Raw genomic sequence first — 25,399 nt, 5'->3', positions numbered from 1 at the left:
TTTGTGTGAAAAATGCTTCCTGATTTCACTCCTAAATGGCCTAGCTCTAATTGCGATGTTATGCCCCCTTCTTCCTCCGGTGGCGGAATACGAACATGAGAATTAGGAGCAGGAGTAGGCCACTCGGCCCTTCGAACCTGCTCCGCCATTCAACAAGTTCATGGCTGAACTGATTACTCCACATTTCCAACCACCCCCGATAACCTTCCACGCCCTTGCTTATCAAGAATCTATCTACCTCTGCCTTAAAAATATTCAAAGACTCTGCTTCCAACACCTTTTGAGGAAGAGAATTCCAAAGACTCACAATCCTCAGAGAAAACATTCTCCTCATCTCTGTCTTAAATGGGCAACCCCTTATTTTTAAACAGTGACCCCCTACCTCTAGATTCTCCCACAAGGGGAAACATCCTTTCCACATCCACCCTGTCAAGACCCCACAGGATCTTATATGTTTCAATCAAGTCACCTCTTACTCTTCTAAATTCCATCAGATACAAGCCTAGCCTGTCCAATCTTTCCTTGTAAGATAGCCCGCCCATTCCAAGTATTAGTCTAGTAAACCTTCTCTGTACAGCCTCCAATGCATTTACATCCTTCCTTAAATAAAAAGAGACCAGTACTGTGGTTTCACCAATGCCCTGTACAGCTGAAGCATAACCTCCCTACTTTGTATTCAATTCCCCTTGCGATAAACAATAACATTCTATTAGCTTTCCTAAGTACGTGCTATACCTGCATACGAACGTTTTGCTATTCATGCACGAGGACACCCAGATCCCTCTGCATCTCAGAGCTTTGCAATCTCTCACCATTTAGATAATATGCTTTTTTATTCTTCGTGCCAAAGTGGACAATTTCACACTTTTCCACATTATACTCCATTTGCCAGGTCTTTGCCCCCTCACTTAACCTATCTATATCCCTTTGTAGCCCCCTTGTGTTTGCTTTACAAATTACTTTCCTACCTATCTTTGTGTCATCAGCAAATTTAGCAACCATACCTTCGGTCCCTTCATCTAAGTCATTTATATAAATTGTAAAAAGTTGAGGCCCCAGCACAGATCCCTGTGGCACACCACTCATTACATCTTGCCAACCAGAAAGTGGCCCATTTATGCTTACTGTTTCCTGTTAGCTCGCCAATCTTCTATCCATTGCCAATATGTAAACCCCTACACCATGAGCTTTTATTTTCTGCATAACCTTTGATGTAGCACCTTATCAAATGCTTTCTGGAAATCTAAGCACAATACATCCATCGGTTCCCCTTTATCCACAGAACATGTAACTCCCTCAAAGAACTCCAATAAATTGGTGAAGCATGATGTCCCTTTCACAAAACCATGTTGACTCTGCCTGAAAACTTTGAATTTTTCTAACTGCACCACTATAATGTCTTTATAATAGCTTCTAACATTTTCACTAAGACAAATGTTAAGCTAACTGGCCTGTAGTTTCCTTCTTTCTGTCTCCCTCCCTTTTTGAATAAAGAAGTTACATTTGCTATTTTCCAATCTAAACTTCCCCGAATCTAGGGAATTTTGAAAAATTAAAACTAACGCATCAACTATCTCACTAGCCAGAAGAAGTTTCTCTGTATCTACCCTATCAAATCTTTTATTATTTTAAATACCTTGAACAGCCCACCCCTCAACCTTCTAAAACTAGGGGAATACAAGCCAAAATTATGCCACCTGTCTTCGCAATTTAACTCCTTAAGCCCTGGTAACATTATGGTGAATCTGCATTGTAACTATTCCAAAGTCAATATATTTTTCCAGACTTACGGTGCCCAAAACTGAACAGTCTCACTCTTGAATTCTAAGCCCCGAGATAAGTGCCAACATTCCATTAACCGTGTTAATGACTTTTGTACCAGTGCATTAGCTTTTAGTAAGCTGTGGACATGGATCCCTAAATCACTTTGCTCCTCCACAGCTCCTAGTCTCTCAAGAAATAAATATTCATTTGTTTTTCTGAAATCCAAATCAGATGACCTCACACTTCCCCACATTGAAGTCCATCTGCCATAGTTTTATCCACTCAGTCTGTAATGTTTCTTTGTTACTTCCTGCTCCCATCTACACAACTTCCTGAGGTTCTAATTTTGTCTTCTGAAAATTGAGATTTACAATTCTATATTCCTTCAAAGTCATTAATATCTATGGTGAAAAGCTGAGTCTAAATACAGTTCCATGGGGAAGAACACTTGTCACATCATACCAAAGAACAAACACTTTATCCCTACGCTCTGTCTCCCATGTCCCAATCAATTGCCAACCCACACCACAGGGTTTCCTCCAATTTCATGTGCTCTAATTTTTACTAAAAATATATTTTGTGGGACCATCAACAAATGCCTTCAGGAAGTCCATTTAGACAACATCCATAGAAACTCCTACGCCACTTCCTCAGGAATAAAAAGTACATGAATTAGGCATGACCTACCCTTCACCAATCAGTGCTGACTCTTTGCACAGCTAGTATTCGCCCAAGTGATCTGTCACTATGTCTCCTATGATACATTCCACAACTGATGTTAAACTGACAGGTCTGTAGTTGGTTGTTTTCTCTCGCCCTCTCAAATAATGGAACAGATTTGCAATGTTCCAATCCCAAGACAATTCCTGAATCTAGAGAGGTTTGGAAAATTATGACTAATGCATCTGCAATTTCCTCATTTTTTTAATACGCTGGAGTGAAAACCATCAGGTCCTGGAGATTTATCTATCTTAAGTCACATTATTTTCTTCATTATTATTTTCTTACTTATATTGAATCCACTAGGAACCGCACCCCCACCCCCTCACCCCCCGCAATTATTATTTAGGCTTCCTTGTACCACTGGTATTTTGTTTTCTTCCTCTGCTGTGAAAATGGATACAAAGTACTCATTTAACAAGTCTGCCATTTTAATACTATCTATTACAGTTTCACCTGCACCTGTCTTTAATGGGTACACACTCCAATTCATTGGTGAGGTAATATAGCATAAGAACCATAATATATCATATCACCTGCCATCATTTCCCTATTATTTTCTCCACCCTCTTTTGTACAATATATTTATAAAAGCTTTTGCTGTTAACTTTGATATCTCTTGCAAGTTTTTTTCATATTTCCTTTTTGACCCTGCTATTGCTTTCTTTGTATCCCTTTGTTGCCTTTTATAGCTCTCCAGTATGCGGGACTTCCATTTTTACTTGCATTTGTGTAGATCTTTTCTTTTAGCTTGGCCCTGTGCCTTACCTCATTTGTTGACCACGGTTTTATAACTACACACTTTTAAAGCATACATTCTGATTTTGTATCATATCAAATACTTCTCTGAATACTTCCCACTGTCTATAGGTTTACCCTTTAACAGTTCAGCCCAGTTTACTGCGGTCAATTTATTTGTCACCCCTTCAAAATTTGCCTTACTTAAATTTAAACATTTGGTTTGTGACTGTCCCGCTCAAAACAAAATCAAATTCAATCATATTATGGTCACTATTTGCCAGATGTTTCCTTACCATCAGATTGTTAAGTAATTCTGGTTCGTTACTCAGCACTAAGTCCAGTATAGCTTGTTCCCTGTGATATTAAAATCTATTGTTTTATTTGCTTATAGAATCATAGTGTACTCACCATAAAACGTAGAATTTGTTAATATCACTTATCTGTTGTACAAGAACTAACATTGGAGAACACAAGAGGAACAATTGCTTAAAAGGAAAAGAGTGGCTTCATTTTCACTTGTGTGACTACTAAAATGATCAGTGATGAACAAGTTCAAATGTAGAACCCAAAATTTAATATGTGGAGAAAATAATAGGGAAATGATGGCAGGTGATGTGACATACATGGTTCTCATGCTATATTACCTCACCAATGAAGTAGTACCAAGTCCCAGCCATTCAAAAAAAGGGCCTCAGCACCACTCCCCTCAAGCCTACTGGAGAAAACAGACACTATAAAAGGTAATGTGTGTTCTCCTGCATCATCATATAATACTATAAGTTTTTTTTATATATTACTAGATGTCATAATGAGAACTATCTTTCTCAATCATTCCTTGTTATCTTGTTTTGTTCTTTAGAACAACAAATTAGAGCTTCCCCGATGGCCTAATGCACAAGTGCCAAGCTTTTAATCTTCATGGGTTTATGTAACATGCAGCCTGAAAAGCCACAGATAAAAGTTTAAATTAATGTACCATTAATCCGCATATATCTGAAGTTACAGATACTAATGAGGCAACAGCATTAAGAGCAATTCTTTCCAAACTGACAAATCCATAAAGTTTGGACACCCTAGGCCTAGTGGGTAAAGATGTAACACTAAGTTAGACAAATCCCAACTTTGATTTCCAATCTGTGCTAATTTATTGTATCTTTTATGGGCCTTCAGCCTTACGAATCTGCAGTTAGGGCAGTATAGTGGCATCTATCCAGGGCTCTACTCTCGATTGATGTCCAGTGGCTCTGCTGGGAAGTGTACATATATAGACATTGTGTCAGAACAGCATCAACTCAACTGTGCTGTCTAGGCTCCGATGTAAAACAAAAGGTCCGTTCAATAAGTTACCGCTCCAGTACCCACAGACCTGTACCTCAGCAATGAACTTCGGGAAAAGTGAGGAGAGGAGAAAATTGGCAGAGAAAACCCCTACAGGTCAGAGGGCATGTGGAAATCGGCCATGTCTTAATATCAGGTAGTTTTACTTCAATTACATCACACAGCAGGGATTCAGGTTGTTACCTCAGCTTGTTCAATGTAAAACATATTTTCCCGGACTCCTAAGTGGCTGTTTTAGGGCAACAGCGTCTGGAGAAATAGTCTGTGTTTCCCTTTAAAACATGATCTAGTGTTACATGCAGTAAAACGCCCTTCATCTTTAAGAGCCAGGTATAATATTGGGATATCTAAAAATGCTCCTTAAACCTCAGTCTGCGTGTTCTTGACAACTTGAATATTAAATCAATGCCAGTTCAAGCCCGAGTACCATTTTCAATTTGTCAGTGCAAGTTCTTGGCCTTTGACCATCATTCCAATCTTCCTGTAAAAATATATTGGCTATATAACTCATGCACCAGCTGTTAATTTTACTCTTAAAATGCAGACACATGCTACTTTTACAGATAAGATTTGGTAGACAAAGGCTGACTTCTCTTCAAAAATAGGGTGCCTGGCAATAAAGAAAGCTAGTCGGGAAATCGGAGATGGTCTTTAATTGGTCATTACTGAAGTTAGTTTCGTCCCAATTAAGCAACATATCACTAAATAAGCGAAGGCCAGTAAAATCATTAACTTGTTGAGATGGAAGAAAAGGGCAGCATTTCGTGTTAACCCTTTGCGATCGGTTGGCTGGTTTCTCTGTCTGTACCGGACCATTTTACAGATATAAGACCTTGAGAGAGGCTGCCGGCAGCTTCGGTCGTGTCACCTTCAATAAAAGGTGGCTCGAATCCAGTCAAAATGTTTTTTTTAAACAAAACTGTATTCCGGGAACTTGGCATAGGTCAATATTTGAAGCTGATAAAAGGTGTAAATATTGAGGGGAAAGAGAAGGTCTATCGCCATATTCGAAGGTTTACGGAAATCGGACATTTATAAACAGATCACGGAATGGGAGTAACAGCTTCGTGTGACTTTTAGCCGATTCATGTTATTTCCGATCAATACACAGTGTTTGCACAGTTCGAATTCCAGAGAGCATTGGGAGAATACAAATCCATCTTAAAAGAAAATGAAATCAGTCACTACCTGGGTTGTAGTAAGATCCCTGGACTTCCTGCAAGAGCTCTGGTTAAACCCAGCTTTCAAAATTCAAAACAAAAACAGATTTTAAAACAAGAGAATAAAATAATAATAAAGTGAAAATGCACAAAGCTGACTATTAAGCAGGGATGTGGTGAATGCTGTTTCGATAGCCGTACAAGTGTTTTACCTGCTGCCTGTCAAATTGCTCTCTCTCTGCTTCCAAACTGTGCACCGTGCGGCGGTGTAGCACCTTGGCTGGTACTTGTCTGATGGTGTTCATGGTGATCGGAACTGTCTACACTGGGAGCTCGGTGATCCGAGAGCGCGGCCGGGCGCTGCGCCGATCCTGAATGTTTGAATGGATAGCGCTGTCTGATCCCGATCCCGATCCCGATCGTGCCCGGAATCAGCAACAACTCACAGCCAACAGCGCACTTCTACATGCATGATGGGAAAAGCAGGGCCAGCCCAGCTCTAAGTAAATATAGCACCGAGACTGCTGCAGAATCAGGGCAGGCGCCTTTTAAAAAACCTACCCACAAAGTGCATGCAAATTATAGGTAGGATGGGGGATGGGGGATGGGGGGGGGGGGGGGGCTGTTATTTCTAAAATGCATTCAAAATACTGTCTTTATGGTTAATTTTTAAAGATCAACTTTTTTCAGCTTGATCCCCATGTTAATATATGAGACATTTAGGAGACCTGCAGGGTATTTTTTTTTGTGTGTGTTTTGCTCTTTGTAGTTTTGTTGTCTGCTGTACAGTTAAGCAACAATTGTTGAGGCTTCCTCCCCTCCCACCCCCGCAACGTGTGGCAAACAGGCAGAAAGTGCCAGCTCTGTTCTGTGTTGAATTAACTCATCAGTGATCGAAGTGCAGCCGCTGAAATGTTCTTCAGCACTCCATGTGAAAGGGAGAAATACTCGCTGGTTGTTGTTACAGTCTGGGGGGGGGGGGGGGAATCCTTGCTGGATGTGTGCTGTACAGGGGTTATGTATGCTGAGGGCATAGGCCATTACACCGACCCAGTCACAAAGTGGAATGCAACTGTGGCTCTGTACCATATGATGACATGAAGGGCAAGGGTGTTATTCTAAAAATAACATTCCAGTGTGATGCCTATGCAATCAAATAGCGTGCTGACACTCATTGTTGAGTCTGGCATGAAAAATGACCAATACCCCCAACACCTGGTCCCCTTCCCATGCAATCGCAGGAGGTGTAATACCTGCCTTTTTACCTTCTTTCCCCTCACTATCCAAGGCCCCAAATACTCCTTTCAGGTGAAGCAGCGATTTACTCGTACTTCTTTCAATTTAGTATACTGTATTCACTGCTCACAATGCAGTCTCCTTCACATTGGGGAGATCAAACGCAGATTGGGTGACCGCTTTGCAGAACACCTCCGCTCAGTCTGAAATGTGACCCCAAGCTTCCTGTTGCTGGCCATTTCAACCCCCCACCCCCCCAGTCTCATGCCCACATCTCTGTCCTGGGCTTGCTGCAGTGTTCCAGTGAACATCAATGCAAGCTCGAGGAACAGAACCTCAATTACTGATTAGGCACACTACAGCCTGCTGGACTAAACATTGAGTTCAATAATTTCAGAGCATGATTATCCCCTTTTTTTTTTAGTTTCACTTCGTATTTTTTATTTAATTTTATTTTACTTTGTTTCATTACTTTTTTTTACCATATGCCTGCCCACTTTTTTTTCATGTTTTTGCTTGTGGCTAGGCCTTTCATTATTCTGTCATTTAACACCCTCTCTTTGTATTTCACTACACCATTAACACACTCTTTGTCTTTGCCCCGTGACCTCCTTGTCAGTTATTCTGTGACCCTCTGTCCTATCAACACCTTCCCATTTGTTCTCTTTTGCCCCACCCCCACTTTATTTGCTTAAAACCTATTACATTTCTAACCTTTGCCAGTGCTGATGAAAGGTCACTGACCTGAAATGTTAAGTTTCCTTCTCTCTCCACAGATGCTGCCAGACCTGCTGAGTATTTCCAGCACTTTTTGGTTTTATATTAATTCCCAGGTTGTTTTGAGTTAGCTGATTAAATCCATGGCATTATCTAGGCCATTATAATTGGCCTTGGAAATTATCACCCAGGGAGGGTAACATCAGCTAAATTACCATTTCATGATTACTATTGACTGATCCATCTGGTTTGGTTTTCATCTTTCAAATAGTGCGTATCCCTACACATTTGGAGAAGTATAGCCAGCACAGAAAAATGCCATGGCACTGCCTGAAAGGGAATTACTGACAGCATTGTTGGCTCAGGAATTGACAATACTGTAAGTTTCAACTGGAAGAGAGTTGTGTTGCTGGCAGTGAGGCTGGTGACAGCACACTGCACTCTTGCAGAAACCTGTAGGCCTGCCGTAGGTTTCATTCCCCACCTATAGACAACCGATTTCTGCTGACTGATTTCTCAGAAAAAATTTCTTTCAGAACAGCACTGTTGCTTGGGGTCGAGGTTGAGATAGGACCTCCTGTTCTAATGTTTGAACAATCTAACTTACTTCCAAAGCAAGGCTGGAGACTTTTGTCATTAGAGGAATGATACAAGAAGCAAAGAACCTTCAGGTGGGAAAGAAACTGGCACATTGGCACAGATTTTGAAGTTTTATACAACCTGGGATGAGGAGAGCACATGCAGCACTTTTCCTCTGCAAATCATAACAGCATATTTTATGTACATACTTATCAAGTCATTTCACTAAATCCGATCAAGCTTGGCTATACTCCTACAGTTCAAAGTGTTGTAAATATGTGGAATAGTTGACTCTACAGAGGAAAGTGAATGATGTATTTTTGGCAGAGAGGGCTACTGCAGGTCATCATTTAAATTAGGGTACGAACTCTGTGACCCTTAGGTACCGATTGATAGTAAATATCTTGCACCATTCTATGTTCCAAAGGACATTTCTTTTAATTTGTTCTTAAGATGAAGTAACCCTGCCAAGGACACATTTACTGCCCATCCCTACTTGTCCAGAGAAGGTGGTGACTCTTGTGTTGACATGATGGTCTCAGGTAGGAAATTTCAGAACTTTGAACCAGTGACAATGAACAAACAGCAATATATATCCAAGTTAAGATGGTGTGTGAATTAGCGGGAACTTGATGATAATATTCCCAACATATTGCTGCTCTGGCCTTTCTTGGTAGTAGAAATTATAGTGCTGAGGTGAAGTGAGAGTGACTGCGCTTGATATCAAGGCAGCATTTGACTGAGTGTGGCATCAAGGAGCCCTAGCAAAATTAAAGTCAATGGGAATCAGGGGGAAGAATCTCCACTGGTTAGTCATACCTAGCACACAAGGAGATGGTTGTGGTTGTTGGAAGCCAAGCATCTAAGCCTGAGGACATCGCTGCATGTAGTGTCCTCCATCATAAGGTCAGAAGGGGGGGATGTTCACTGATGACTGCACAATATTCAGCACCATTCACAACTCCTCACATACTGAAGCAGTCAGTGTCCACATACAGCAAGACCTGGACAACATACAGGCTTGGGCCACACAAGTGCCAAACAATGACCATCTCATACAAGAGAGAATCTAACCATCTCCCCTTGACATTCAATGGCATTACCATCACTGAATCCCCCACCATCAACACCGCGGGTGACCATTGACCAGAAACTTAAGCAGACCAGCCATTATAAATAATGAAGCTACAAGAAGAGGTCAGAGGCTGGGAATTCTGTGGTAACTCACCACCTGATTCCACAAAACCTGTCCACCATCTACAAGGCACAAGTCAGGAGTGTGATGAAATACTCTCCACTTACCTGGATGGGTGCAGCTCCAACAACACTAAAGAGGCTCGACACCATCCAGGACAAAGCAGCCTGCTTGATCAGCACCCCATCCACCACCTTCAACATTCACTCCCCCTGCCACCAGCGCATAGTGATAGCAGTGTACCATCTACAAGATGCACTGCAGCAACTCACCAAGGCTCTTTAGACAGAACCTTCCAAACTCATGACCTCTACCACCTAGAAGGTTATGGGCAGCAGCTGCATGGGAACACCATCACTTGCAAGTTCTCCTCCAAGCCACACACCATCCTGACTTGGAACTATATCGCTGTTCCTTCATTGTCACTGGGTCACAAATGTGGTACTCCCTTCCTAACAGCACTGCAGGTGTACCTACACCAGATGACTGCAACGGTTCAAAAAGTTAGCTCACTATAACCTTCTCAAGGGCAATTAGGGATGGGCAACAAATGCTAGCCTTGCCAGTGACACTTGCATCCCATGAAAGAATAATAAAAAAAAAGTTGCTGTTGAAGTGGTAAGATGCTGCAGATAGTACGTACTGCAGCCAGTATGAAAGTGATGGAAAGAATGGATATTGAGTCAATGGCAGGTGTTCTGATCAAGCAGAGTGCTTTTTGCTGGATGGTATCCAAGTGAGCAATGAGTATTCCTTACACAGTTTACTGGAGCCTTGTAAATTATGCAGAGGCTTTGAGAAGTCAGGAGGTGAGCCTCACAACAGAGTACCTGCCTCACTCTACCCTAGTCATAGCCACATTGTTAATGTGGCAGGACCAGTTAAGCACCCAATCAATTGCAGCTCGAAAGATGTTGATGGTGGGAGACTCAGCAATAGTTACTTTCAACTCTTGTCTGGCACTCAGCCCTCACAGCCTTGATTCAGGCATGGACATAATAAAGTTGAGCCAAATTATGGTGGATCTCAAATTGGATGCCAGTCAGCAGGTTATTGGTAAGTGGCACTCTCTTGATAGTCCTACTGATGACTCTCTTCATCATTATGCTGAAGATTTGGAGGAAGCTGATAGAACAGTGATTGGCTGGGTTAAGTCTGTTCTGCCTTTTGTTGACAGGACATACATAGGCAATGTTCCACATTGTTGGATAGATGCCAGTGTCAGAGTTGCATTGGAATAGTGTGGCTCGGAGGCCTGTTAGATCTGATGCACAGGTGTTCTGCTGTATTCAATGCACTCAATACTTTCTTAATGTCACATGAAGTAAAGCAAATTGGCTGGACACTGTCCTTTATGATGGTGGAAACCTTGGAAGAAGACAGCTGCGACCAGCCATTTGGCACCTTGGGCTGAAGACACAAACATTCCAGCTTTGTCTCTTCCACGCATAGGAGGGCGCTGTCACAGTTGCTAATGGGAATGTTCATCGGGCCTTCTCTTATTAGCTATTTGATTATCCGCTAATTTATGGTAGGACTGCAGAGTACGGAGTGGCTTGCTAGGCTACTTCAGAAAAATGCCAGTCAACAACATTATATGACTGAAGTTAGATGTAGATGTGGCAGATTACCTATTCTGATGGACATTTAATAAACCAGTTGAATTTTTACTAGGAGCTTTGGTGCTCATTTTTATTTCTGATTACCAGATGTATTCAATTCAATCTTATAGCTCTGCTACTGGGGATTTGAACTCACTATGTTTGGGTTGCTGGCCCATCACCCTAACTATGATCAGGCTGACTACTGTATTCTATTGAATGCATCATGGATAATTCCTGGAGTTTGCCAGAACACATTAGGTGGTCAGGAAAGAATTTTCCAATTTTACCTTCCCTAGTCAAAAGTTACCAGCAATTAGGTTGCACCATCTAGTGGACAGTGTGAGCATTGTTGGACCTGATGGCCTTCCCTCATCCTGTTATTGATATGCAAGAGCTGGAGGTGATGTACTAAGACCACAGCTAAGTCTGTTTTGGAAGTAAGAAACCTGATGTTGCATTTCTGGCTCAAAAGGAGCATAATTATTTTGAAGACCCAGTATCATTGCTGATATTAAGGATCAAACAAACCTTTTGCATTCACAGAGATGGTAAACTGAAATATCTGCCAAATTAACTCTAATGGAGCTTGGTTTAAGAATGAATGAAGATTATAAAGATGTTAGGATTTCAGAGATTAAGGAGTCAAAGCAATTACCATGACAATAAAACAAATCAATTCCACTTTGTATTATGTGTTTCTAAAGTGGAAGGTTTGCTGAATGCTGGGAGTATTGTACTGAAATCCCTCTCCCATCAATCTATTTCTCTCAAAAACCCTTTTGTTAACTGGAGAACGTGTAGTCAATCCAGCTTAGACAACAGAACTAGTCTGTCAAGAACAGCTGGTGGTTGACAGATGATGAATCCTTACAAACATGTTGACTGAAATCTAGGTTTGCATCAATCAAATAAGGTACAGATTAAGGCAAGGAAGGGCCATTGGAAGCTGTCGAGGCTGCTTCTTCCAGTACAGCATAGTTCCAGGGCTGCTCACTTCCTGCTAACACAGGCTTGGGATAGCAACTAGGAAAAAACAGCTGCTGAGTCATAGAAGGGCTTAATTCCAATACCGCGACTGTACCTGATGGCACAGTATCTATCACAGCTGATTAATTTGGTCACCAAATCCAATACCTGTACCTAAAATGAAGTAATCTCAACAACAACTTGCATTTATAATACACTTTTATCATAGTAAAATGTTCCAAAGCAGCATGACAAAATTTAGCACCGAGTTACATAGACGACCCAAAACTTGGTCAAGAGGTAGGTTTTAAGGAGCATCTTAAAAGGAGAAGAAGCGGAGAGGTTTAAGGAGGGAATTCCAGAACTGTGTGTCATGACAGGTGAAGGCACAGCAGCCAGTGGAAATCAGGGATGCACAAGAGGCCAGAATTGGAATAACAGAATTCTCAGAGGCTTTAGATCATTCTCTGCATGCTGTTTAGCAGAGAGCAAGATACCTGGTGGAAAGGTAAAGGGAAGGTTGCCCATTAGTTGATGGATAAGCTCCATTACATAATATGAAGTACTTTAACCCCACGGCAAAATTTGAATCCATCAGAGTAACACTGAAAAAACAAACTGCTAGTCACATCGATATCAATTAAAATCAGACTTGCTATTTTAAAGGGCAGTACCCAACAGGAAAGATGTGTAAACTGTTTTCTACTGGGAGAGTAAAGGACACACTACATCCAGTCAGGGAAGAAAGAAAATCTGGCTTGGGCACTTATACAGGCATGAAAGATTACAGTATTATGAGCAAAATCACAGCATGTTGTCCTGTTATTTTGTTGTTCTTCCACAGCATCTCCCCCCACCCCCAATTGAATATTGGACTGGTATGAAGTATATGAAGGTTCAGAGAGATGAAAAATTGCATAAGTGAGATCTAGTTACTTTGGAATTCCTTTACATTTACTTGGTCATATGGATGGTAGACTTGATTCCACATACGATTCCTCCCATAACATTGGAGGCTCCTGGGAAAAAAGTGAAGGTCAAGGGTTAACAGCAGTTAGTTCTACAAATCTGATCACAGTAAATATCAGGAGCTTGGAAACAATAATGCCAAGAACAGCAGTAGTTCTAAATGGACAATCATTTACTGTTGCAACAGACTCATTTGCATCACCATCTTTGTATGGATCCCGAAGTCCTCAAGTCAGAACATATAATCAGTTGACATGAACAGCAAAATGACCAACTGCACTCCTTTTTGGTATATAAAGTTTTATGTAAAAAAAAAAATGCCAAGTACAAAATTTGCTATTAATTTCAATACAGTGCTCCAGAACAAGGCCACTTCATATGCAAACATAGATTTCAGAAACCTTTAAGTCAATTAATTCAACTGGTGAACTACTGTTGCATACGACAGTGGAAACGTACACTGCGAGCTTTATAATAAAACGATAAATAAATATTTAAGCTTATTTGACTTGTATTTACATATTCACCAGATAATGCATTTAATGGATAAGTGCCAATAAAAAGATACAAAATTACAAAAACTGAGTTTAGTAATGTTAGTTAAATATTAGATTTTTTTGTTGTTCTATGCACACGTCTTCATAATAAACGTATACATCCCCACTATTACCCTCTCACTTCCAGTGCCTTCCTTCAGCTGGAAAAAAAACTTGCATTTCTACAGCGTCTTTCATGACCACTGGATGTCTCACTGGATGTCTTAACAGCCAATGAAGTACTTTTTTGTTGAAGTGTAGTTACTGCTGTAATTCAGGAAACACGGCAACCAATTTGCACACAGCAAACTCCCACAAACAGCAATGCGATAATCTGTTTTTTATGATGCTGATTGAGGGATAAATATTGGCCAGGAAACTGAGGATAACTCCCTTGCACTTCCTTGAAATAGTGCCATTGGATCTTTTACAACCACCTCAGCAAGATGGGGCCCGAATTTAACGTCTCATCCAAAAGATGGCACGTCTGGCAGGACAGTGCTCCCTCAGCATTGCACTCGAGCGTCAGCCTTGATTTTTGTGCTCAAGCCCTGGCATGGGACTTGAACCCGGAACTTTGTGACTCAAGAGACAAGGGTGCTACCAACTGAGCCACAGCTGAAAATGGTAGGGTAAGACTAGTCCGAGTTACACTTTTCCCACAGTTGGCAGTGCCAATCTAACAGGAGGCACAATTGGTCAAGTGGGGTTGATTGAGGTGCAGCAGGTGTCCTTGCAGTTCACCCCTCCCATATGGTGAAGACTATCCAGATAGCATTCTAGCAGAGAATCAGTGGCACTTGTCTACACAATGGGCGCAGAATCTGAACATTAGTTGAGCTGGGATTTAAACTATGCTGCAAATTCAAAATGGAATATTTCATCACCTACTGGTCCCTTAAAAAAATTAACTTACCGCATTTGTTAATGACACTACTATCTCAGAATGAAATGATCCATCACATTATGATTGCAGGAGCTAAGAAACCTTTCCAGTTTGAAAAAGCACAGTTGTGTACATTAATCATTAATATTAAATCAAAACAAATTGATCTATGTAGTCATGTAACTGATGGTGTGCTTCAGTTATTCAGTTATGGAACCACAGTACTATCTTTGCATCAAGGGCAAATTAGGGATGGGCAATAATATGACCATATGAATTAGGAGCAGAAATAGGCCATTCAATAAGATCATGGCTGATCTGTTTCTGTCTCGAATTCCACACTCCCATCTACCCAGATAATCTCTGATTCTCTTGCCTGACAAGAATCTATCTACCTCCGCCTTAAATGATGAGGTGGAGAATTCCAAAGTCGCACAACCTTCAAGAAAAATTTCTTCTAGTCTCGGTCCTAAAAGTGCTCCCCCTAGTTCTGGACTCACCCACAAGAGGAAACATCCTTTCCACATCCACCTCGTCAAGATCATTCAGGATCTTATATACTTCAATCAAGTCTCCCCTGACTCTTCTAAACTCCAATAAACGCTGTCCTAGACAGCTACGCCCACATCCCATGAACAAATAAAAAAAACATTTACAATATTTACAATTTAAAGATGTCAATATTTCAACATTTACAAACTTTTTTGAAGAAATCAAAAATAAAGCTTACATATTTTGAAGCCTCCACTGAAAAAACAGAGCAATTAAAGTTGTTAATAATTCAGTGTGGTACTGAGATAAATGGACCACGAGGAATGAATCCCATCAATCGTGAGCTAGTGCTAAGTTTCTGATCTCAACCAGAACTATGGCAGGATTACTACAATTGGCCTCTATGCTACTGTGAGGGAAGAAGAAAGAAAATGGCTAGAACTCTACACCTGATAGCTGTGCTGGAATGTGCATATTTTTTTATTTTATTTATTTAGAGATACAGCACAAACAGGCCCTGTGGCCCACCGAGTCTGTGCTGACCAACAACCACCCATTTATACTAATCCTACATTAATCCCATATTCCCTACCACATCCCCATCATTCTCCTACCACCTATCTACAGTAGGGGCAATTTACAATGGCCAATTTGCCTATCAACCTGCAAGTCTTTGGCTGTGGGAGGAAACCGGAGCAGCTGGTGGAAACCCATGCAGTCACAGGGAGAACTTGCAAACTCTACACAGGCAGTACCCAGAACTGAACCCGGGTCGCTGGAGCTGTGAGGCTGCCGTGCTAACCACTGCGCCACTATGCTGCCCATATGGGAACATTGCGGAGAGAAAGGATCACACTTGCCTATGATACTCCTGCCTCTCTGTCCAGCTGCCCAATAGTAAAATAGCCTACTCATATTCACACGTAAAGAACAGCTACTTGGAAGAAGTATCAGAGGGCTACTAGTGCCCGTTTCCCTTGGCTGAAGAGTCTAGAATAAGTGGTCATAGTCTCAAGATAAGGTATTGGCCATTTAGGACCAAATTGAGGAGAAATTTCTTCAGAGCGTTGTGAACCTTTGGAATTCTCTACCCCAGAGGGCTGTGGATGCTCATTTGTTGAGTATATTCAAGACAGAGATTGATAGATGTTTGGACAGTTAAGGGGATCCTGGGAAATGGGATCACGTAGAAAAGTGGAGTGGACATAGATGACCAGCCATAATCTTACTGAATAGCAGAGAAGGCTCAAGGGGTCGTATGGCCTACTTCTGCTTTTATGTTCTCATGTAAATCATACCTAAACACAAGTTTTCTTTTATTTGTTCATGGGATGTGGGCATCACTGGCAAGGCCAGCATTTATTGTCCAATCCTAATTGCCCTCAAAAGTGACCACTTTCCAGAGAGGTAGAAAAAAAGCGGGCAGTGCAGTAATTACAGCATAGAATAAATCTTACCTGTGGATTGCTCTCATTTTCAATAGAATGTTAATGGTAACCATCTAATATAGGTTTGCATGCAAATCTTTTTATGGTACTTTGCATAATGTAGTATTTCATTAACTGACATGATCAATGGCCCAAATGTACTGTCTTTCTGAATCAGAGTGCTTCCTTGATATCCTTTCAATAAGTTATATATCAGAAAAGGATTCATTTTGCAATGTTATTGTTACAATAATGAAAGCCAGAGGCTTAAAAGGATAATGTTAAGGACATAGCCTTTTTTAAATATAGTTACCGAAGGCAACTTAAAAAGTGAAAGTGTTCAAGGAACAAGACTGTTGCTTACATCTAGAAATATAAATTCAGGTTGCCTGCAGCATTCAAAATGAACACAGATCTACTAGATCAGGAACAGCACTTTTTCACCCATACCGCAGAGCAACTCATCTGCTCGGACAGTAGCAGCAACACAAAAGAACAGAAGTCCTCAACATGTTGAAGGTTCATTGTTGTTTTTCTTTTCAGCTATTGTTATCACACATGCTTCATAACTATGGCTGAAATTGAAATTAACCAGCTGATTTATTTAGGCCTAAGAAGATAGAACTCCTCCCAGCAGATTTCAGCCTTTAAATTTATCTCCTATTTATCATTCTGAACATGGCGGTACGTTGACCCAACTATTGGACTAATATATACCACCTGAATTTTGTGAATTGAGCAAATTGATGCACCCAATCTCCATATTTAACATTGAAAATCAGACAACTTAGCTTGAAATGGAACTATTGGTATTGGGCAGATTTTAAATCTACATATTCAGAGTCTGGTCTTTTGGACTGGAATGGGGGTTTTTGCTACAAGTTGCCACTCAGACTTAATTTCATAATTTGTGGAAATAGACTGCCTATCTCACTTATTTTCTTTGGCCTTAATTCACCAATAGGAACTGTAGCTAACTAAAATGACTAACAACTGCATACTGACTTCTTATTGGGGTTGAACCCACATTGGCAAAGAAATACAGATTCCATCATTTAAAAAGCAGGAAACTTCCTCATGCAATAAGTTCATAATTCAGCATTGTCAGTTCTTCATTTGGGTATCTTTCTTAGTATCCCAAATCATCTTATAATCAAGTATATATTGAAACAGATTACACAAACAAGAAGAAAAAATGTATTTCCTAGACTGTTAACAGCAATACAATAAAAGCAAAATACTGCGGATGCTGGAAATTTGAAATAAAAACAGAAAGTGCTGTAAATACTCAGCAGGTCAGACAGCATCTGTAGAGAGAAAAGCAGAGTTAATGCTTCAGGTCTGATGTAAGGTCACAAACCTGAAACGCTAACTCTGCTTTTCTCTCCACAGATGCTGCCTAACCTGCTGAGTATTTCCAGCACTTTCTGTTTTTATTATTGTAAACAGCAACCTCAGTTTTTAGAAATACTGTGAATTTGCTCTTAAAGTGCCACTTTGAACATGATTATTTTCCACGTAGAGTTTCAGTACAAATGCTACTGTTAATCTGATCAGTGCTGGGATATTCACATGAAAATGAAATGTCTACAGCTTGAAATGCCATTGCTACAGTTATCACTGCACACAAATAACAATTGTTTTCCATGTATTTATTTGCAATTTTCATATCTGCATCCTAAAACACATCAGAATTTGGTCCATTGGTAAATATTAAGTGTAATTGTCATGGATACTGGCAGCTTAATGTTCCTTCCATTGCAGACTAAAGGATCTTGTTACATCATTTACTCCACTTTGCAATTTTCTGTCATTTTACCTTGTCAAGCAGGAGTATAATTTACTGAATGAATTTTCTCCTATATCAGAGCGAACTACCATCCTGCAAAAACAAGATTGTATCATAATTAGTCAGAAAAGGTTTAAATATCGGAAACAGAGTGCCCAAATTTACAACACATTGGATGATGCAACCTGCCTAAAAATATACCAAATCTTTTAACCAAGTCGTGCCATTTTCCCATAAATAATCTTCTGATTCTGACACCTCTGCTGCCTAATTTTTAAAAAAACTAAATGTAATGAAATAATATTGAAGTCAGAGCATGGCATCACAAATGACGGGTAACAGATTTTATCTCCCACTCATCTAAGTTTCCCATCTCCGCTATTGTGCTGCATAAGTGTGGAGTGAAGATTTGGTCTCACCCCAAGATCCAAGATGGACTTCATTCTTCTTTACAAGTTTCACATATGGAACTTGTCAAATGTTTTTTCAGCATTCAAGGCTAAGCCACTGCATTGTTCATCTACCAATTTAGTTCACAAATCTATTAGATTTTTTGATGAGTTAAGTATGACAGGTGACTTTATAAATCTATGCCGGCTACTGCTACAGAATTGGTGCTTATAAATCAGCAATGATAAAATCACATAAAAACTAGCTGCTCCGCTACCATGAAAAGCCCACTGCCGATTACCAATTAGTAAATATATACCAATAGTTGATCATATTATACTAAAGTTATGCTAAATAAATTATAAATGGGGAGATGTCTTCCTCAAAAAAGCATAAAATATTATTGAACAATTCAGCTTCCAGTACAAGAGATGTCAAAACTTATGTGCAGTGTTACAGTAAGTGAAAGGCGTGGAATATATACAGCAGGAAATGTGATCATTTTGTACCAAGACAGAAACAGTATATGCTAAATAGGATGCTGTTGTAAACAGCTCAGTCTTACTGTGCATTTCTTTGCTTTTCATTCTGGGAAACATAATAGGGAACCAAGGAAGGACAGGGACTGAAAGTACCTTTAAAAGAATATCATAATAAGACTAACGCCATTGTTAAACAATGCGATTCATATTTCACATTCCACGTACAATGATATTACACAAGGAATTTGTTTAGGAATGACTTTTATAGCTATTCCTTTCCGATTGTCTTTCTGATCCATTCTATCCTGTATATTGTGACAATAACACACTAACATTGAAAATATGGGAAACACTCTTGTCTGATACAAAGGCTTCATTAACTCCACCCAAAATAATTCCAACATTTATGATACCAGGAGAAATAATTAGCATAATTAGAAAATAGACAGGCCCTCCCAATTTAAAACCTGAACTTCTATAGAATTAATGTACAGATAATTGCATTAAACAAGCTTTAGGGAACTTCTTACTACTATTTCCTATGTCACATCATGACTTGAATTTCTTAATTAACAAATAAGAACTCCATGGAAAACAAGCAAAGCACCAAGATATCCACTATAAGCCGCAATCAAAATCTACCACTAAAATAAAGCAGAACCAGTACCTATCAAATCATTCAAAATCTGTATTAAAAATCTTAGGTCTGCCCACACTTCTTGTCAACCTTTCCCATCATAAATTCCTAGCCCATGCTTAAAATGGAAACTGTGTATGTAAAATTTATCAAGCTGTAATTACACCTTCCCCTCCATTGAAGGCAACACAGTACACTTTAGGATATTTAAAAATAGATGATTTCTAATAGGTACATAAGGAGAGGTGGATGCTTCTGAGCACATCCATGTATAAAATAAAGGCCATTTTAATTCAGTGAAAACATATGCTTGTATAAATTTTGGTACACATTTCTAAGTTATTGAGGCAATAAATGAATGTCGACAGACAAAAGTAAAATCCATCCCTCACACTTTGAGGGGAAATAAATGCTTAGAGTTGAAAATAGTTGCCATGCAATGAGTTACAATCAAAAATTCAACTGAGTAATTTCTGGGCTAGCACTAGAATGACAAAAATCCAACTGGCTTCCCAACGTTCTTCAGCAAAGGGAATCTGCCACCCAGTCTGGCTATAATGTAACTCTAGCCCAACAATACGTGGCTGACTCTTTATGCTTTCTGCAGTGACATAGCACATGCAGTTGCTGAGGCACCTAGGAATGGACAATAAATGCGACCTTGCTAGTAATATCCATTTCCTGAGAACAAAGAATTTTTTAAAGCAATTTGTGATAATTGATGAAAATAGAGACATGTTGTTGAAGCTTTTCATCTTGCACTCATCAGGACAATACGCAAGAATAACCAATGTAAGGGAAAACAACAACTTATACTGCATGAGAAGAGAGTGCTGATTGGTTGGCAAGTGAACTCTGATTGATAGAGGCGTTGCGATGGAGAATGCACCAGTTTACAGTGACTAACAGTTAACTTGCAAGCTTTGTTTGAAATTTAAACCAGGTAGCTTGACTCTGATTGGTCAAGGCATTGCCCTGAGGAATGAACCAGCGAATGGCTGTCAATTACTTTGTTCAGCTGAAACAGGCGCTGTGTACATGTTCTTTCTGTCTGCAAAGAACAGGGCCCTATGTGTTAATATATTCTTCTCACTGCTGCTCTCACATGCGTTCAAGTCTTCAGAAGAAGGAATTATCCTCCACACAAGATCAGATGGCAGGTTGTTCAACCTTGTCCGTCTTAGAGCAGAGACCAAAGTACGGAAGGTCCTCATCAGAGAACTCCTTTTTGCTGACGATGCTGCATTAACATCCCACACAGAACAGTGTCTGCAGAGACTCATTAGCAGGATTGCGGCTGCCTGCAACGAATTTGGCCTAACCATCAGCCTCAAGAAAACAAACATCATGGGACAGGACGTCAGAAATGCTTCATCCGGCAACCACGCTCTGGAAATGGTTCAAAAGGTCACCTACCTAGGCTCAACTATCATCAGTAACCTGTCTCTCGATGCAGAAATCAACAAGCGCATGGGAAAGACGTCCGCTGCTATGTCCAGACTGGCCAAGAGGGTATGGGAAAATAGCGCACTGACATGGAACACAAAAGTCCGAGTGTTTCAAGTCCCCATAAAGGTGGGGCTAAAGAGTGGCGAGTCAAAGAGTCTTAGCAGTTGGCAGGAAAAAAGACAGAAGCGCAAGAAGAGAGCCAACTGTGTAACAGCCCTGACAACCAATTTTATCTGCAGCGCCTGTGGAAGAGTCTGTCACTTTAGAATTGGCCTTTATAGACACTCCAGGCGCTGCTTCACAGACCACTGACCACCTCTAAACACTTACCCATTGTCTCTCGAGACAAGGAGTTCAAAGAAGAAGCAGCAGCAGCTTCCAATATGTGCAAATGCGCCACACTGAGAGCCCTACTGACAATCTTAAATTGGTTGTCAGCGTAATTCTTAGCACACTGCGGATTATATAGCAAATGTGGTCCAATCGCGGAATCACATCTAACATGACTGCAAAACTCAAAACACAGTGTCCAACATTAGCAGTGTACACACATTGCACCTGTTTCAACTGAACAAAATAAGTGACAGTCATTTACTGGTTCATTCCACAGGGCAATGCCTTGACCAGACTCAAGCTACCTGGTTTAAATTTCAAATGAAGCTTGGGAGTTAACTGTCAGTCACTGTAAACTGGTGCATTCTCCATCGCAACACCTCTACCAATCAGAGTTCACTTACCAACCAAACAGCACTCTCTTCTCATGCAGTATAAGGTGTTATTTTCCCTTACATTGGTTATTCTTGCGTATTGTCCTGATGAGTGCAAGACGAAAAGCTTGAACAACATGTCTCTATTTGCAGCAATTATCAACTTCTGTACTACCAAATGACAATTGGTGATAGTTACAAACTACAAAACAGAAGCTTGAATTTTAACATGAGCAGAGCTCTAACTGAACAGCTGGCTAAAGTTATTTCCAAAGATACTATTCTTCATGATATAGCCTCAATTTTTTTCTTCTGGTGGCAAATGGGAAGTGCATATCGCACTGTTGAGTTCACACCAAAGAATTAGAAGGTTTAGAGGTTGGTAGTGCTGTTTAATTAATTCTGTTACGACCAGGTGAGAAGGGGTCTACGGGTTCCCTCTCAGCCTTTGCCTGGTTTAACCGTAACAGGGTTCAATTTTAGAAACACTGGTTTTTAGCACCCCCTTCAGTGAATCCTTGTTCACTGCTCCAATTGTAAGGCAAAGAAATCAGACAGGTTTCCTTAGATTTAAACAAGAAAGGTAGAAGTTTATTAATCTTAAACTCTAATCAGGTTGCCAACTACGAATATGCGACGCGACCACGCTAGCCTGCATACGCGATAAACACACAGTCAGATAGAGACAAAAAAAGTAGAAAGAATAAAGGGGAAAAGTTTGAGGCAATATCTGTCAGTTATTTACTGTCCTTTGAGTTCAATGTGGAGTCTTTGGTTGCCGCTAAGTCCTGCTATTTGTTGGGGCCCAGTTCACACGTCAACTTGTTTCGATGTTGGAGTCTTTTCTCTCGAAGTGTACATGTCTTCCATGGGTCCAGTGGCTTGGGAGAAGGCGAAAGAGACAGCCAGGAGACAGGCTTCCTTGTTCCAGCTTCAGTTGCAAATCCTTCTGAATTTTTCTGTGTGGCACAAATAAAAACCCACGTTGGCCAGCAGCTCAGTCATGTGACTTACTGGCTTAACCACTTCTGCGTTTGTGGATTGTATTGTCTTAGCAGGCCCTGGAATGCACTTCCTTCCACCTTCAATGTCTGGTGATTAAAATCCATTTGGGTTAATTGGAGCAGGGAATAGTCCTTTGTCTCCACAAACAGTGTCTCTTAGTATGCAAATGTCCTTCCTGCCCAGTATCTGGTGATCTTAAGACAAGTCACTTCTTCACTCCAGCAACAATTTAAAATCAATGTTTATGACAAAATTAATATGCCTCATTCTTGGCAGGTGGGGGTCTGCATGACAATACATTTACAAATAAAATTACTGATTTCAGGTTCCACTAATTAGCACGACTATAACAAGATCACTGTTCAACCCTTACAACACAGTTTACCGCTCCTACAAGTCCTCATCTAGCTAAAGCTTTAAAATTTTAAACTACAGAAACCACGTTATTATAAATCCCATGGGTAAAAGAACTCAGCTTTGCATGCTGAATGGAGATAGACAAATGAGCAAAAAAATGAAACCATTTTCACTTGTCAAATACAAATCTTCCTAAAGTAGATTAAAAGAAGTCACACTAAAAGCAGCTTACAAAGATTTATCCAATAGATTTTGTTTAGGAAGTGGCGAGAGGGAATACAGAAAGAAAACTAGGTCAATGTGGCTTTAGGTTGCCGTTTCCTCCCACACACAACAGTCTACTCTCTCTGAAAATGAAATAGAACTTGGAGTTGTATGGTAAATTGTTAATATTTGAGCAGTTTAGGTATCTACCTCATCACTGCTCACTCTCAGTGTCTCCAATTTCACCTTCAAAATTAACTCCTGGAGTCATATTTTCCTTGGTCAAGGGCTCAGAATTATCCAACCTGTGAATACCTCTACATAGAATATCGTTTTTTTCCCCCTCAGTTGACAGTCATTGTAGAAGAGGGGCCCCTCTTCTACTATTAGTTTTGCAAACTTAGTTCCTCGAGGAAAACCCATCTGTAAATGTCAGTCAATACTAGGATCTAAACCCAATGTACATAAGGGGAAGCTAGAAATGTACATGAGGGAGAAAGAAATAGAAGGACATGTTGATAGGTTGAGGTGAAGTAAAGTGGGAAGAGACTCATGTGGAGCAAACACTGGCATAGACTTGTTGGGCCAAACGGCCTGCTTCTGTGCTGCAAATATTAGGTGCAAACATGTAAAATCTGGTATCCTATTTCACAGTGCAGGGCCTAAACATTAGCTAACAAGCATTTTCCAGGCATACCAAACATTATATAAAAAAATGATTTACCACTTTTGTACCCTTCTCTCCAAAATCCAAAAGTGTCCCAGTCTATCTTTCACACCAACACTCATAAGTCAGGGAGGTTGGACGAGAAGAGGGATCTCGCTTTTTGCAAGTTTGTTTGGGCTAGTGAGTATGAGGCACTGAGCAATTCGCAGGAATGGTGAGGAAACAGGTTCGTTGAGTAGAGGGGTGGTGATGGCATCTGTGCTGTGTTCAGCAATGGACCCTGAAGAGTTGATGGGTGCACAGGTTCACTTCGGATCAGGATCGACAAGAGTTGAATTCTCCAGGCTGAACTGCTTAGCCAATGTTCTCACTAGCACTGCTGCTTTTTTCACTTTTTAAAAATAAAACAAGGTAATCTAGAGCTTAACATTTTACTTTCCCTCAAATTTCCTATTTTGTGCAAGGAATTAACACAATCTTTCAGGGTATGGTTTGACACAAAAAGTTATTTTTATATTACAGACTGCATAAAACATGCAGTTGAGATATTTGAGGTCCACATACAGTTATACTTGTGTATATTATGTGCTCGCTGATGGGGCTGACATCCTTCCAAGTCAGGTGACTGAGGGTTTAAACACTTAGCTTCAGATTCTGTTTCATTTTCAAGTTGGTGACCGAAACCACAGCAGTAAATTCAAAAGTTCATCAGCAACCACTTTCTCCCTGACCTGACACATGGTTGCGCAGCTAATCTGCTGCATTGTGATGGAAAGAGATGCTTGCAAACTTGCTTTGTCCCTGCAACAGGTCTGTCCTTTGACCAGAGAAACTGAAGTGCCAAGAGCTAGACAGCCCAATGTAAGGCAAATCACCACCATCCTTGCAAGCTGTGAAATCTAATTGATCTTGCAATTCCACAGGAGCAATAATATATTCAGGCCTTCAGATATTTAAGGCCCAAATCAGATCCAAGAAAGGGGATGGACACAATGCTTATTATAGTATATAGATACACCATACAACATACGTTAACTTTTAGACTTTTTTTTGGGAAGTTTTTATAATTTCTACAGTTTCTATGCTAATGACTGTGATGGCATTTATTTTTGGTTGAGAAGTACAGCCTATATGAGACAAGATTTCCCCACTTACATATTATTCTTTACCCTCTAAGTACAGAAATAATTTTGTGCAACCTCACTTACCCTTATGTTGCTATTACTGTTAGCACAGGATGACAAGCCAAGAGGAAGCTGAGTGCTGCGCTCCAGGCTAGCGACCATCTGCCGAGATTCAGCCAGCAAACGTTGCAGTTTACTCGTTGGTGAACAGTCGTCGCGATAAGTCTTAAGAGAATTTGACAAGCCTCATTAATTTCC

The 25,399-nt window shown here is 40.3% G+C and overlaps 2 protein-coding genes across 4 annotated transcripts in view; both read right to left on the bottom strand.

The window, feature by feature from the left end:
* LOC137382723 (huntingtin-interacting protein 1-related protein-like) overlaps positions 1-6,234 on the bottom strand; it is a 128,117-nt gene extending 121,883 nt beyond the window's left edge. Inside the window, exon 1 of the mRNA XM_068055055.1 lies at positions 5,936-6,234. Coding sequence (XP_067911156.1) covers positions 5,936-6,028 — 93 coding nt within the window. The 5' untranslated portion in view covers positions 6,029-6,234. The remainder of the gene's footprint in view (positions 1-5,935) is intronic.
* A 5,998-nt stretch (positions 6,235-12,232) lies between these two features.
* The window catches only part of ccdc62 (coiled-coil domain containing 62), a 53,114-nt gene continuing 39,947 nt past the window's right edge, over positions 12,233-25,399 (bottom strand). For 2 of the 3 annotated variants that reach the window (XM_068055056.1, XM_068055058.1), the window contains 2 exons: positions 25,226-25,366; positions 17,747-18,212 (listed from right to left, as the gene is read on the bottom strand). In XM_068055056.1, coding sequence (XP_067911157.1) covers positions 18,195-18,212; positions 25,226-25,366 — 159 coding nt within the window. In that variant the 3' untranslated portion in view covers positions 17,747-18,194. Of the gene's footprint in view, positions 13,040-17,746; positions 18,213-25,225; positions 25,367-25,399 lie in introns of those variants that run through there. The other variant, XM_068055057.1, reaches the window with a different exon arrangement.

Source organism: Heterodontus francisci, chromosome 23 (assembly GCF_036365525.1).
Source record: "Heterodontus francisci isolate sHetFra1 chromosome 23, sHetFra1.hap1, whole genome shotgun sequence".
In the NCBI taxonomy this organism is placed as follows: domain Eukaryota; kingdom Metazoa; phylum Chordata; class Chondrichthyes; order Heterodontiformes; family Heterodontidae; genus Heterodontus; species Heterodontus francisci.
Note: the sequence above shows the minus strand (reverse complement) of the source record. Positions and strands in the feature narration are given on the sequence as shown.